The 15,592-nt window shown below is 47.9% G+C and overlaps 1 protein-coding gene across 2 annotated transcripts; it reads left to right on the top strand.

Annotated features, from left to right (window-relative positions):
* Positions 1–1,534: 1,534 nt before the first annotated feature.
* Positions 1,535–15,050, top strand: LOC1269975 (tyrosine-protein phosphatase non-receptor type 4). 2 transcript variants are annotated; one of them, XM_061652137.1, is made up of 12 exons: positions 1,535–2,807; positions 6,749–7,628; positions 7,696–7,904; positions 7,973–8,125; positions 8,330–8,484; positions 9,145–9,501; positions 9,583–10,229; positions 10,308–10,935; positions 11,010–11,187; positions 11,398–13,472; positions 13,579–13,890; positions 13,964–15,050. In XM_061652137.1, exons 2-10 carry the CDS (start codon positions 6,917–6,919, stop codon positions 11,701–11,703), a joined length of 3,345 nt encoding a protein of 1,114 aa, XP_061508121.1. In that variant the 5' UTR covers positions 1,535–2,807; positions 6,749–6,916; the 3' UTR covers positions 11,704–13,472; positions 13,579–13,890; positions 13,964–15,050. The 2 variants fall into 2 exon arrangements, with proteins under 2 accessions (XP_061508121.1, XP_061508122.1); XM_061652138.1 differs by lacking the exons at positions 13,579–13,890; positions 13,964–15,050 and having other exon boundaries at positions 11,400–11,560.
* The last annotated feature ends 542 nt before the right edge of the window (positions 15,051–15,592 follow it).

Genomic DNA, 15,592 nt, shown 5'->3' with positions numbered 1-15,592 from the left:
CGGGTCGGCTGCCCGATGGGTAAAATGTTTGATTGTTGGACGGATAGCCGTTGCTACAGCTTGTTAGTGTGTTGGGCCACATACGTAGTTTAAACACCGACGAGCCGACGTGACCGCATAAATAGACATAGAGCGACAACGTTTCGTGCGACAAAAAAATAGCTTAATATTGCACTCCACGGAGATCAAAGTACAGGCGGTCCCCGAGATACACGGTACCTCTTATACGCGGATTCGGAGATACGCGGTTTTCAAAATTTGACAATTGTTTGAGCAAATTGTACTGATTTGACACATCAATTTTAAATTGCCAAATAATTTCCGTTTTGATCGAATGTTAAAAACTATTTCAAAAGGTTTAAAACAGTTATATTCAGTCAGAATCATATCAAATAATTCATAAAGTGACTAAAACCGCCCCCTACTTGCAAAATTACACGAAAATTTGTGATATTTTAGCTGGAAATCACGAGATTCGACTTACGCGGAAATTCAAGATACGCGGTATTTTGTGGCCGTTTTCGGTCCCCATTAACCGTGTATCTCGGGGACCGCCTGTAGCTCATTTCACCCAGTCAACCAACTTGTTTTGAAATGTTTGAAACCATAAAAAATAAGTTCAAATGTGTTCAATTTTTTTTGCTTTTGGCTCGTAAACAACCTGGATAATTCTATTCTTTCGGATGCAGCAGAAATGTCGCGCGAGACGAGTAGCTCTGTTTGCCAAATTGAGCCACTTTTTGTCGTGCGAGACGTTGTCACACGCGACGTTGTCGCTCTATGTCCATGACACTTGGAACAAAATCAGCTTCCAAAGGTATCCCTTATTTTGAACGAAAAAACATTAAACACTAGCGCCATCTCTACAATGATTCGCATACTACTTTGAGACCAGCAAAAACTGCTGAATTTACTTTTTGTTGTATTTGGAAAGATATAAAATGATTTTCCTGCCTGTTTTGTCCAAATATTCTCACAAAATCTTGCCTTACACTTCTTGCCTACGCCTCAATAGCAAATGACAATGCTTTCGTGTGGGACACATTTGTAACGCAGTCGGTTCGTCGGTGGTTTAAGTGTATGTGTCTAGCAGTTTATTATAAATAACTTGAGTCTTGGGACTACAGTCAGCTTTTACACCCGTTTCGAGCTACGTTCGAATCTCATGCCGATTGCATCGAATCATGTGCCGCCTGCTTCGAATCGCAGTCCACTATGCGCGTAAATTGTCATCAACACAATACGGACGTCACACGAAGCGTAAACTCAAAAATTTTACGCTTGATTTGCATGGGAGAGCGTAAACTTCCTGTAAAAAGATTAAAGGGTTGTATGGCTGAAATCCAGTTTACACCACAGATGGACAAAGCGCTCAAAGTGAAGTGGAAAAGGAGGGCACAAACGCTCACTTGGAAACGAGCACCCGGTCGGTCGGCAAGTAGAGTCGGCAGGGGGTAGCGAAAATGAGCGAGATGCAGCGATATTCGAACGTCAAAAACCCTCCCCATGTTGTACGGGCTCGGGCGTATGTCACAATTGTCAAACAGCCGCAAACGGTAGAAAGCAGCAAGAAGAACAACCCCGAAGAAGCGGATAGAACTTTTTTTAATCATACGCCTACTTTTTCCACTGCTTGGTACGAGTTTCCTTTCGTTTGTGTTACCGATTTGTGTTGCCGCTCGGTTTCCCGGTTTTCAGTCGGTTCGTTCTGCGAGACATCCTCCCTTTGTCTGTCCAAGCAATAGCATTTTTGGTGAATTTACGCGAACTTACGGTTTGCAGCAAGCGCGTCCATCGCCTTCCCTTCCGTTCTCGTTCCGCTAAGGGACGGCCGTCGTCCTGTTTTCGCTCGCTCTTCTACCTCGGGATCGGCAGCGGCAGTGTTGTGTAGTTCAGAAGACGGCTTTAGGAAACCGGATTCTGTGCACCACAGAACGGCTTAACGGGAGTGAACAAAAAAAAAGTACAACACCGGATGTGATTAATTAGGGTTTCGTTTTCGGAAGAATGTTGCGCACATAAAGTGTTCGGGGTCGGGGCGTCGTCGTTTTAGCTACAGTGAATGCAAATATATTACCGCTACCCCAAGCGCGCGTGTGTGTGTTAGTGATTTTCAATCGAATTAATCCTCCAAGCTAATGCGAATCATCGGATCAAGCAATCCGCGAGTGTGAGAGAGCGAGAAAAACGACCCGCGGGGTGCAACCATCATCAAACCGCCGCCAGCCCCCTCAAGTGGTTTATGGCTGTGTGCATCCGCGCTGCACACTAGACCGTGCGCCTGTGCGTGTGTGTGTGTATCGTTGCATGCAAACCCGCGCACTTGGCTACCTGTTCGATCGCACTGCAGCGTAGGAAGCTGTGCCCGGAACGGGAAAGGAGGAGGAAGCCGAGCAAAAAAACAACAACCACCTTCATCTCGGAACACGTTCCCCATCCCCCCTGTTCCACCTGCTAGCCAGTAGTGTGTGAAAGAAAAAGAAGAAGGATGAGTGGTGCATCCAAGTGTGCTTAGAGGAAAAAGGATTTAGCCGCCAGCAAGCCCTTGAGCTGTGTTTGTATGCGTGTGTGTCGCTGTGTGCTTTATCCGACCGAACGAAACGCCATCCCCCGGCACCAGCATCCGTCCGTCCGCGTCCGTCCGTGCGCCCTTTTTGTCAATTACCCATACACCGCACCGCAAACAACCACCATCCTTAGGCAGCAGCAGCAGGAACCCCCGGGATACGGGATAGGAAAGTTGATCTGTTTACACTTGCTCTTGCCATCCGACGTCTTCGGGGACCGGAAAGGGCAATACAAAAAAGGTAAGTTTACTTTTCATAAATTCTCTTTTTCTGTTCCAGGTTCTGTAAGGTAAAAACGACTCTTGGTGCGCTGCTTCCTTTCGTTCCCGATCGATAGGACAGTATAAGCATAAGTATAAGGCCGGGAAAAGGAAGCGTGAAATGTAATGAACTTACACACACGAGCTCACCGGAGGTGGTTTAATTTAGCGGAAAACTAATCTCCACCTTGGAAATGGTGGGTGGGACGGACACAGGCGTGTTCGTACACCGGGTCAAGCGGATTGGTGTGATAAATGATGACCCATCTCAGCGCCTACTGCTACTGTTCCCTTAACGCCGGGGTGGTGTGATGATGTGCACCAAGCACGCACCACTTACTCATACAGACGCACCACGAGCGGCGTGACCGGCACTGGCCATTTTTCGTCCCCCCTTTTTATTTCTTTCTTGCTCTTTGGCCCACCTCACGCGTCAAAGCCGAGATGATGACGATGATGTCGAGATGGACGCGGTCGAGTAACAGGAAGAGATGAATTATATGCCACTATACACCACGCACATGGATAACCCACACCCTCCCGGTTTCGAACGGAGGAAGACATACACAGACACTTAAGTGAAAAGAAGAATCCCCAGCTGTTCAGGCGAAGCAAGTCGCCGACGAGAGAGAGAAAAAGAAAACCACGCATAAAAAGGACGCACGAAAATAGATTTTTGCCAAACGAGAGATTGCTGCGCCCCGCTCTACTCCGTTTTTTTTAAACCACCGGCTTACATGCGGCGGCCAAAAATTGGCCATTAATGTGGTGTGGAATGAAAGGATGCTGCGCTGTGTGGACCATCAACCTCCACCAAGACTCTGTCCCTGAAGGGGTGTATAGATTGAATGAGATTGAGTGGATGTGTGGGTACGCCTAGAGAGAGGCGCTTCTTTTGCGCTTCTCTAAGTGCGTCCTTTTAACATACCTCAACCCCATCACCGCATCGCCCATTCACATGTGGTCAAAGAAGGCGTGTTTTTGCTCCCTTTTTGTTTGTTTGTACAAGATCGTCACCCGTCGAGAGGGTTTATTAAAGCAGGCCACGATAAGGCATATTTATGGCTGTAAACAATGGTGATATGGGCGGGGAGGGATGGCACACAGACGAAAGGGTGGAAGAATGATTGTTTAGAGTAGATTAGTAAAGGCTATATTTACTCACCTTGAAATCGTGATACAAAAAAAGGGCCACAGCTCTCGGATTGATGACACGATTTTTTTCCCTTTCTTTCTTTCTTTCTCGTTATCAAAAAGAAAATAATGCACCGTTTCCTTTATGTTTCGCGATTGGAAAAGTTTATATTGTTCCAAAGCTCGGGGGACCCGCATCTTAGCGTGTCAAAAAGGTTATTAGTCATCGAGGGAGCTATTTATCTTGGTAGGGTTTTTGTTTCGAGAACTCACAAGCGTCTTAGGCGCACACACACACACGCATACGGTTCGTTTGCGTGCACTGTTCCGAGCATCCGTTCGTGCGAGAGATGCCTTCGCGTAGTACGTGTTGCAATAAACACTTCTTCCAGTGCTGCTGCTGCTGCTGCTAGGTCGCTAAATCCGTTAAGTGGTGTTGCCCATATATCCCCAGGGGAAATCCACTTTCAATTCACCTAAGAGCTCTGCATCAGGCCCGAAAAAGGATGTGCGTGACACCACCACCAGCCACTGTAGCCGTGCACCAAAAAAGGCGGAAGTTTCGCACGTGACGATCGCTACCAAGACACTCGCTGACCGATGCGTTCGACTCAGTGTTTGCTTCTTAAATCCAAAAATATGTATTTGGTGGTGTATTAAATATACATCCTTTAATAGAATAAATGAACATTTTATTTACATTTAAACAAGCACATCTTAAAGTGATTTTGAATACAAAATAATCCCTAACTTATTCTGCTAACAAGCAGTGATGGGAATTAATAGCTGTTTGATTATGGTCCCAGAGAAAAAAGTGCAATCAACCGCACCCGCCCCTAAGACCCGCTTCCCTCGCTTTCTATTGACCTAAAAAAAGGGGAGGTAGAAATTAGTTTGTGATAGTAATTGACCTTAATTGTTTCATTCATACAAGCGCTCAATACTGCCGCATGGATGGCACACACACACATACACACATCATCACACACGCGAGGGGCGCCAGCAAACGATCAAGCAACTAATTCCACGACTCTACTCAACAAAAATCCATCCATTGATCCGTTGATTAATCCTGTTGGATTAGTTGTTTCAGTTCTTAAACTTGTTTGAATATAAATAAATTGAAATATATACAAAACTGGTTGGAATAGGGAAGGAGCTTTAGTTTTCATCTAAAGGATAATTATCATAGTGTAAGAATAAAATGATTCAGCTCAATTTATTGTCTAACTTGTAAACAATTATAAAGATGTAAACAAATACCGATTTCTCTCGGGATTAATCAGTTTAACTCACAAGTGTTTGAACTTTTCTGCTGAAGTTTTAACTTTGTGTCCCGAAAGGTTAAAAGTCGCTAGAAACGATGTTTCATAATGTATTGAAAGTATTATGACTCATTTCAAGCAGAAAAGTGGGAAAAAAACGAATTTGAAGTGTGTCTTTGTTTTTTGTACACAATTGTGGAAATCCAACATGGCAGTACTGTCAATTGAGTATGGCAAATAGAACCCGTACGATGAACATTCTTCCATCGACAGGCTGAAGTTTCTGCTTTTTACTTAAATCAACAAAGGTACCAATATTTAAAACTGACAACCGTGTCCTATAGTCCTACAGTGCTGCAAAATATCACGAGCATCACGTGATGTTCACCAACGAAAACAATGAACATATTCGTGGTAGCTTGATGCTCATTGCTGTCACAAAATGTCATCAAGCATATGATGGTCGCACCAACTGTTTGAGTCTCATCTCTGATCATCACAGTAAAGCTCGTAATGCTGACATGATTTTGTTTTTGCAGGATTTTGTCATGACTATGTCAGTGACATTTTGCAAAACTGATCACAGTAAAAAAGTCATGACATAGTGACTGATACAGCGATGGTCGCAAACATGTCACGAAGCATGTATTGATCACACCAATCTTTTTGAGTATCACCTCTGATTGTCACGTGACGCTGACATTTGTATATTTGTTTCAGCCATCATCATTTGTTTGACATTGATAGTAGTGACATTTTACAGCACTGCCTGTAACTATAACGTGATACTTTATACCAAAATTAAAGCAACAACAAAAAACCCTCCAACAACTAATGTTACATGGTCAAGAGTGGTCGTAACTACCTTCCACCGTTTGCCAATTACCTGATAGACCGTGTGTAAAGTAAATGATAACACAGAGATTCAAACTTGACCGGCTTGTTTGCCAACTCACTCAGAAGTTTTCTTTCATTCTGATAGATTTTTATCGCTAACTTCCCCAACCCCCGGCTCCAAATGTTTGTTGATTGATTACGTTTCTAGGAAGCAGTGCCACTTTCCATTCTTCCGTCCATTCTTTTTTGTACACCATACAAGACCATCATGATCGTTGATAGTTTTCTTTAAGTTTTTCAAGATTTACGTTCAGTTCGAATTCGATCATAGTTTCATTGTGTTGCAACCGAAAATGCAAACTACTCTCGATCGCACTTTCTTCTTTCTCTCCTCCCCCAATTGGCTAGGGTGCAATTGGTAGAGCGCAATCTTTAATATCGACGTGTCGTGTTTCTATCGCCCGCCTCAGCAAACGAATGTGCATCCCTTATCTTATCGTGCCCTGTCCACTGCGCGATGGTGGTAGCCCCATGCAGTCGTCGGGAGTTAGCATCCGTAAACTTGTCCGCCCTAATGTGACATCATGCTACAATTTACGCTTTTTTTTTGTTTGGTGAATGTGTTTTTAGAACGTTCTCACATGCTTTAACTCACTCTTTTTTGCGTTTCTCACCTTTTTTGCAGCTATCTTTCCCCAACACCACTTCACCACTTCACAAGCAAAAAGCACGCGAGACACGAAGAACGATCGGGGCGGCCCTCATCAACTCCTTATCACAACTTCCACCCTCGCGTGCAGCACCCCGACCCCGCCCGACCGTGCTCCGATGACGGCGACGATGCTTGCCAGCGATGCTTGAGCGCGTCCGGTTCGGTGGTTTCAGTGGCACGTACAAAGTAAGGGGCGCCGAGCTGGCTCGCGACAGGAAAACGCAAACGAAACCGGTGACCGTACTTTTCCTCGATGAAAGTACGCACACGTTCCATCTGGACAAGCGCGCCAAGGGCGCCGAACTGCTCGACCAGGTCTTCCAGCACGTGGAGCTGTCCGAGCGGGACTACTTCGGGCTGCAGTTCCCCTCGCCCGATGATCTGCACGCGGTGGGCAAGGGTGCGGCGGCCGGAGGCGGGGGCGATCCGGCCACTGCCGGTGGGTCGACCAGCAGCAGCAGCGGCTCGAGCAGCAGTACAACAGGACCGAAGGGAGGAGGAGGAGGCGGCGGTGTGGCGGACGGTGGTGGCGGCGGCGGCGGTAGTACCGTTGTCTCGCCGGGGCCGGGGGCACTGTTCCCGACCGGACGGCAGCCGGTCCGGTGGCTCGATCCGAACAAACCGTTGCGCAAGCAGCTAAACGATGCGCGCACCGGCCGGCAGCATGCGGACGGGGGGCCGCTGGTGCCGCTGCTGCTGTTTCGCGTCAAGTTCTACGTCACCGATCCGAGCCGGCTGCACGAGGAGTACACGCGGTACCAGTTCTATCTGCAGATACGGCGCGATGTCTATCAGGGCCGGCTGCCCGTCACACTCAACACTGCCTGCCTGCTAGCCAGCTTTACCGTGCAAGGTCAGTATGATGTTTTGTATATGTATGTGTGTCTTTAAAATGTAATTCTTCACCTTCCCACCTACAGCTGAACTAGGCGATTACAATCCACTGGAGCATACGGCCGGCTATCTGAGCGAATTGCAGCTACTGCCGGAGCAGACGGAGGAAGCGGAGCATCGCATTTCAGAGCTGCACAAGCTGCATCGCGGCCAGCTGCCGGCCGATGCCGAGTACAACTATCTCGAGCACGCCAAACGGCTCGAGCTTTACGGGATCGATTTCCATCGGGCAACGGTAAGCGAGATCGCGCAGGAGTGCCTTTTTCTTTTGTATTTTTTTTAATCCTGGTTCCTCTCGTTCAGGACTCGTCTGGCAAGGAGCTAGCTCTCGGTGTGTCTTCGCTCGGCTTGCTGGTGTACCAAAACGGTACGCGCATCAACACCTTCTCCTGGTCGAAGGTGGTAAAGGTGTCGTTCAAGCGCAAAGATTTCTTCATCCAGCTCGCACGCGAACCGGTAAGGAGTTGTTTGGGTCTTACAGGGTTTGAAAAGTCAGAATTAGATGTTAACAAACCATTTTCATGCAGCCAAAGCCTGTAGAAGCGCTGCGGTACGGTGAAACTTTAATTCTGACTTGCAAAAACCATTCTTTAATGCTCTGAATTGAAGATTTGAAATTAAACGTTCTGTTTTCGTTTGCACCTAAAACGCATCTTCCAGTCCGAACACTACGATACACTGCTTGGCTTCAGCATGGGCTCGCACCGTAACGCCAAGCTGCTGTGGAAGGCTTGCGTCGAGCATCATTCGTTTTTCCGACTGAAGAAACCACACCGTTCACCACGTTCCTTCCTGCCACTGACGCTGCGTTCGAAGTAAGCAATACTAACAGCTCTCCCTTACAGTGATGGAAAAAATAAAGTTTTCCGAAGTTTTCTGGAATCGATTCCTTATAGTAGGTCAGGAATCAGTTTCCGGGTTCGATTCTGGAATCGGCTTCGGAATCAAAATCAGAATCGGTTTCGGAAAAGAAATCGGCTCTGGAATCGAAATTGACTTCGGAATCAGAATCGGCTCCGGAATCAGAATCGGCTCCGCAATCAGAATCGGTTCCGGAATCGAAATCGGCTTCGGTATTGGATGCGGTATCGGTTTCGAAATCAGAATCGGCTCCGGAATCTAAATCAGAATCAGCTCTGGAATCGGAATTAGCTCCGGAATAAAAATTGGCTCGGATCCGGAATCGAAATCGGGTTTGGAGTCAAAATCGGTTCCGGAATCGGAATTGGCTTCGCAATCAGAATCGGCTCCGGAATTGGCTCCGGAATCAGAATCCGCTCCGTAATCGGAATCGGCTCTGGTATCAGAATCGGTCCCGGAATCGGCATCGAAATTGGAGTCGGTTTCGGTATCTCCTTAAGAATAGACGTTTTAGTCCAATGATGCTACGTATTGATAGCCGCAACACGGATTCAGGATCTTACATCAATCTATCACCGTGCGTACTAACGGTTGCTTCCACTCCTCCCACGCAGATTCCACTATTCCGGCCGCACCGAACTGCAAGCCGTAACGGAAAGCCGGCAGCGGGGCAAGGTGGCAAAAATATTCATCCGCTCGCCCAGCCGGCGCCTGCTGGCCACCATTTCGCAGCCCCAATCGCCCCAGCTGAACGGCAATGGGGCAAGCGGTGGTACGGCAGCGGACGGCAGCGCTACGGGCGGCTCGGGCAACGAGGCAAGCAACGGTGGGGCGACCATCGGCTCGGCCGCTGGGAACAAAAACCAGCTCACGTTGCTGGCGATCACAAAAGCGACGCGCACGTACGACAAGGTTACCTCCAAGACGCCCTCGTCGATGCCACGCAAAGCCTGGGAGCAGCAGACGGACGAGTGAGTGTGCCTGTGAAAGATGGGAATGTAAATCTCTTTCTAAATCGTGAATATCTATTCCTTGTGATTGTTTTTTTTTAGTCCTACCTTCATCGAACACTGTGCCCGCACGTCCGTGCCCATGTACGATTCGCCTCCGGCCTACGCCGGCCTCAATGGGAGCAGTTCGGGCAATGGAATGGCGGCCGATGACGACAGTGCCGGCCTAGTGACGATCCACCTGGTGGCCGACGAGCAGGGCCGGTTCGGGTTCAACGTCAAGGGCGGCATCGATCACGGTCTGCCGATACTGATTTCACGCGTCGCACCGCACACACCTGCCGACAAGAGTACGCCGCGCGTCTGCGAGGGCGACCAGGTGGTGCGCATTAACGGGCGCGACGTCGGCACGATGGCGTACGAGCAGGTGGTCAGTTTGATACGGGCCTCGCGTGAGTATCAGGGCGGTGAGTTGCTGCTGACGCTGAAACCGAATGCCTTAATCGACTACCCGGAGGAGGAACCGCTGTACCAGTACGTGCCGGAGGAGAGCGACATCGTGCGGGCGGGCCTGCTGAACGGTGACCAGCTGTTCACGCAATCGCTGCTGCTGCTGCGCGATGGGCTAGCTTCCGGTGCGCTGCTGGCACAGTACGAGCAGCTGTACCGGAAAAATCCCGAGCTCGCCATTACGGAGGCACGCAAGACGGAAAATATGGGCAAAAACCGATACCGTGACATATCACCGTGTAAGTGATTGAGTTTTTCGAAAGTGTATTTGATGGTCTTTTTTCAAAATTAACGTGTTTTTACTCTCCCCCAACCAGACGATTGTACGCGCGTCGTACTGCAGCATGCGGAAAGTGGCGACTACATTAACGCGAACTACGTCAACATGGAGATACCGCCGGCCCGGAAAACGAACCGCTACATCGCGACGCAAGGCCCACTCCCGACCACGGTGAACGACTTCTGGCGGATGGTGCAGCAGGAGAGCAGCCACCTGGTCGTGATGCTGACGACGGTGAAGGAGAGCGGCAGCACCAAGTGCCATCAGTACTGGCCGTCGGCCGAGGACGATCCGCTCGTACCGTCGCCCGGCTTCTCGATCAGCTGCCTTACGGAGAAGCCGGACGAGACGGGCAGCTTCGTGTTTCGCGATCTCGTCATGACGGACGAGCGCACGAAGGAGACGCGCACGATCCAGCACATGCAGTATCTGGCCTGGCCGGACCATGACGTGCCGGCCGACCCGAACTTGTTCCTGCAGTTCACCGAGCGGGTGCGGTCGGCGCGTGAAACCACGCTGCCGCTCGAGATCGAGGCCAGCCTGAAGAACGTGAAGCTGCGCAGCGTGGACGAGAATGGCGGGCTGGACAACTCGGAGCGCCGGATCGTGCATACGGACAGTGACGACAGCCCGAACGATATGCCGTCCTCCACGTCGGTGCATCAGTGAGTTGAAAGCTCCCTTTTGTTAGAGTTCCTTTTTTTATAATGTTCAACCTTTTTGTCGCACTTTTGCACAGGTATATTAGTGCTTCTAATCCGCCCATCATTGTGCACTGTTCGGCCGGTATCGGGCGGACGGGTGTGCTGATACTGATGGACACGGCACTGGCACTGATGGAGGTACGGGAACCGATCTATCCGCTGGACATTGTGCGAGCGATGCGCGATCAACGACCCTGCATGGTGCAGAATGTGGTAAGTAAACGAAGGGGAAAGGTGACAAATGTGAGGTTTAAAATCATTTTTATTATTTGTAAAAACAAAATGCATAACTTCAGGCGCATAGAGTCTATAAGGAATAATTCTTCAATTTGAAGCTTATCAATTTATTTAATTTACGATAAGAGACACAGAAACAAAGCCGTTTGTTGCGTTGGTTAATATATATTTTCCATGCTTTTCCAGAGCCAGTATCGCTTCGTGTGTGAGTGTATCTGTGCGGCGTACATGCAGCAGGCAGCCAAGGAGCAGGAAGCGTCTGTCCCAAATTCTCCCACGGAAACGCGCAAAGCGGCGTCAAAAACAACCCCCACCACTGGCTCACCAAGTAATGCCGCTGCACCAAAGCCCGTGCCGAGCATAGCATCGCCGGAGGAAACGATGCTCGATACGCCCGCCGACAGCGAACGCAAGGCACCGCTGGCAACGGAAACGACTAGCATCAGTACGGCCACCGTTTCACCGTCCAATGGACACGAGACGGTCGCTTAGAGAAGCCCACAGCCCCACAGGCTGAAGCTTGGCCTTGAGTGGTTGGCAACCGTTGGAACAGGAAAAACAAAACGGTATTAATTTATTTCATCTTCGCATATCTCTGTGTTTTTTCCGCCCGACCTCAACCTCGGAAGGGATTGCCCGGTAGTGGTTTGGTAAAAACACAAGTACGTTTAGACTCGTAGTGTGTCCCTTCGACTACGGCGCTACCAGGGGGTCGTGGAGCAGTTGGGGCTCGTGGTTCGTCTTTCTTAGTCTTACACGCTGCGTGCGTATATTATTCGAATTATGTAACCTATCGTGACCTCGTGATGTTGACAATTTGGATCGTGTTCTGCACTGGAAGGCGCCGACACCCGCAAAGCAATAGAGAGAAAGAGAGCGAGTGTGCACGCCGTACGCAAACGAACGAAACGAAGTAATAGAACAAGTTGTGATTTAAACAGTATACCGTTCTTGCGACGCTAGAGACGTAAGGAAAAGAAACAGATCGAACGAACTACAATAACGTGGAATGTCCGGCGGAGCCGCCGCCGGCGTGTGAAGTGTAGTGCATCATCGGCGGTGGTGACACGTGTTAAAGTTTTTCAGCTACAGCATCCCTCTATCATCCCATTTGATAATGCTTCCGTTTATGTTTTTGAAAAGAAAAAAAAACGCGATCGATTTTGATTACAATTCAACAAACAGAACCTTGGATGGATATACACAATCAAACGCACACACACACACTCACTCACACACCAAGCAACCGATCCGACCGAAGCAAGACTATTCTGAACGTTTTTTATAAACTGCACCGAAAGCCTTTTTCGAATTTATGTGAGAACAAATAATAATAATAATAATAATAATTACAATAATAATATTATAATCAACAAATGACGCGAATCGAGCAATGCAGCAGAGCTCCAGAGTATATGAATGAATGAACGATGGAATAGGAAGCGAATAGAGTAGAAAACTATTAGAGCGCACTGCTTTTGGGCAATGCTTCCCGACCTCTGAACCCTCTTGTCAGGATTGTGAATGTGTTATTTATAATCGGTAAGAAATACAAACAACACACAAAACAAAACATCAAGTGCATCGTAATATGCGAAAACAAATACCCGTTGGTACAAGATAGTGTGGCCACACGCGAACAGAGTAGGACCCAAGTGCATGTTCGACGCAGCGATTGGTTGGTTAAGCAGCAAAACAATAATCGAACATTAGAGCGGACGCACCAGGGCTGCAGGAGCAGGAGGCAGGAGCAAAAGTATGTTGGAGTTGAATTGTGTGAAATTTTACGAAGAAAACACTCTATATGTACACGTGCTGAAGCAGCGTTGTGTTACAGCAGGCTTGTTACAACCCAGAGTTAGTGGTCCGTTGAAAGAATACAAACGTTTGAGATTTATCAATTAAATGAGAACGTATTGAATGGCGCAGCTGGCAGCAGCAGCATCAGGGACGGTATTTTATTAAGCTATGCTACGCTGTTTCGAAACCAAACCCCGGTAGCAACAACAGCATCAGCCATTTGTGGGGTACAGCCTCTCTTGGTGCGTACCGGAGCGCAGCAACACAGCAGAGTGCTTGCATAGAGCAATAAACGAATAACAGCAGTCAATGTTTCAACAGTGGGTGTACGTTTGCTAAGAAATAGTATTGATTAAGCCGTGAGTGAACAAGGATGCCGGGTATGAATCAATAAATGAAATACGCGATACGCAATGGAATGAAAGAGGCCGGTTTTGTGTCCATGGTATATGAGGTATTGGGTAAGTTATTTTTCCTTATTACCTTTCTGTTTATGATTTGCTTATAAATTGTGCTCTCTTTTGGATGGTTGAATCATTTTTAAACTTATTCTATTTGATTTAAAAGAAAATCCACTGAACGACTACGCATCCCGCAGTTTGAAATGCCATTCGAGCAGTGCATTTCGAGCACCCGCAATGCAACTGTCAAAAAGGTCGAAAAGGTAAACAAACGCAAAACAGTCGTGCCGCGCGGGCTGCGGATGTGCCTTCCTACGTTGGTAATGTTAATTTTTGGCCAAACATTTGCAATTTCCCCGGTTTAACATTCACATTCAATATGTTTGAAAGTAAAAGAGGCCTTTAATTAGCTTTGTAAGTAATAAAACCGCGTAGCTTAAGCACTGCCACATCCGATTCGAAACGCTTCTAGAGAGTGGTAAGACGATTAACCCTTTGTAGATGAAAATCTGTACAGTAAACGTTCATAAATTAACCGTTTTTTCTTCTAGTGGTTCTGGTGAAACATGCATTTATAATTCTTCCTGAACTGATCCGTTGCAATGCATCGCGATGGAGTTCCACGACGAGATCGTTATAGAACGCACCAAAATAATGGCCGTCAATGCGGACAATTCGTTCCAGTATGAGGAGGTACAAATCAAAGAAGAAATTGCATCTGATTCAGAGGAAATAGTACCGGTAATAAGCAACGGAAAGAAAGCAGGGGCACAACAACAAAGCAACAGCAAACATCACGTGCACGAAGAAGATATTCCGTGTGGCCTTTACCCATTGGAAGATAACAACAATAATGCAAAAGGCAGGGCTAAGCATCAATGCGAGAATTGCCTCGAATCGTTCGACAGTATCGTACGCCTGCGTCGGCACGAGCGAAAGCATTGGATGAAAAGCTGCCCAATATGCGACAAGACGGTGCAGGTGGATAATTTAAAGTTTCACATCGGCCGTATGCACGGTAGCGATGAGCGGTGTGCTGAAAAACGGCCCTTCCAGTGCACGGAATGCGATAAATCGTTCTTCCTCCCGAACCACCTGTTAGAGCATGGGCAGACGCACCGGAAGGCAAGCTGCCCGGTGTGTGGGGAATCGTTCAGACCGTCCTACCTCAAGAACCACATAGCTAGAAAGCATCCGGACGGTGACGCGGGACTTTCGAAAACCCTCACCGTGTACCGTTGCAGTGCATGCAAGCAAACGTTTGTCAGTAAATCCTTGCTCTGGACTCACCAGCAGATGCATAAGAAGGTGGAGTGTACTATATGCAACAAAACGTTCCGGCAGGATGGTATGAAAATGCACATGGCCACCACCCATCGGGAGTATCTGTCGTCTTCGGAGACTCCATCGTACAAGTGTGATAAATGCGAACGGACATTCCTGTACAAAAAGCAGCTGACGAAGCACCAACGCTACCACCCCCGGATGGTAAAGTGTGCGATTTGTGAACGGTCGTTTAAAACGAACCACTTCAAAATCCACACAGCAGAGGAACATGGTGCACTGGAGTAATGTGTGATTGTAAAACTCTATCGAAGCAAAAGTAGTAAAGAATTTTGAATTTTGAATTTGCAAAAATCGCCTATTCAACAGTGAATTATTGTTTTTAGTACTTTCTGTATTAATTTTAGTACGCTTCTGTTTGACAGCACCACGTAGTGATGTGCTTTCTGGCGTAGTGGTGGGAGGTCATACTCGAACTCACTCGATTCCGATTCCGTGTTTCGAATCGATTCTGGAGTTCCGATGCTGGACTCGATTCCGATTCCGGAGCCGATTGAAGAGTTGACTCCAGAATCGGCTCGGGAATCGGAATCACAATTGCCTCCAGAATTGGCATAAGCTCCGGAATGTGAATTTGAGCACCTGCTCGATTGGACATCGTACACACTCTATTCGTCACTCGGCACATACTACACCTTTCGTACTTAATGTGTGCGACAGTGTGCGTGTACACACTGTCGTCCTCCTTGACGGTGACCGGTGGCAGCGCAACTGCCACGCCAAGTCCAGGGGTCGGCACGGCAGTCCACAACACCTTCTAAAAGGCTTCGGGCAATGCTGGTCGGACCTACCTTCTGGAGTTGGTTACCAAATTTTCAGAATCGGATCGGAGGCAA

This window comes from Anopheles gambiae, chromosome 2 (assembly GCF_943734735.2).
Source record: "Anopheles gambiae chromosome 2, idAnoGambNW_F1_1, whole genome shotgun sequence".
NCBI classification, from domain to species: domain Eukaryota; kingdom Metazoa; phylum Arthropoda; class Insecta; order Diptera; family Culicidae; genus Anopheles; species Anopheles gambiae.
The sequence above is the reverse complement of the archived record's forward strand: the minus strand, read 5'-3'. Positions and strand labels throughout refer to the sequence as shown.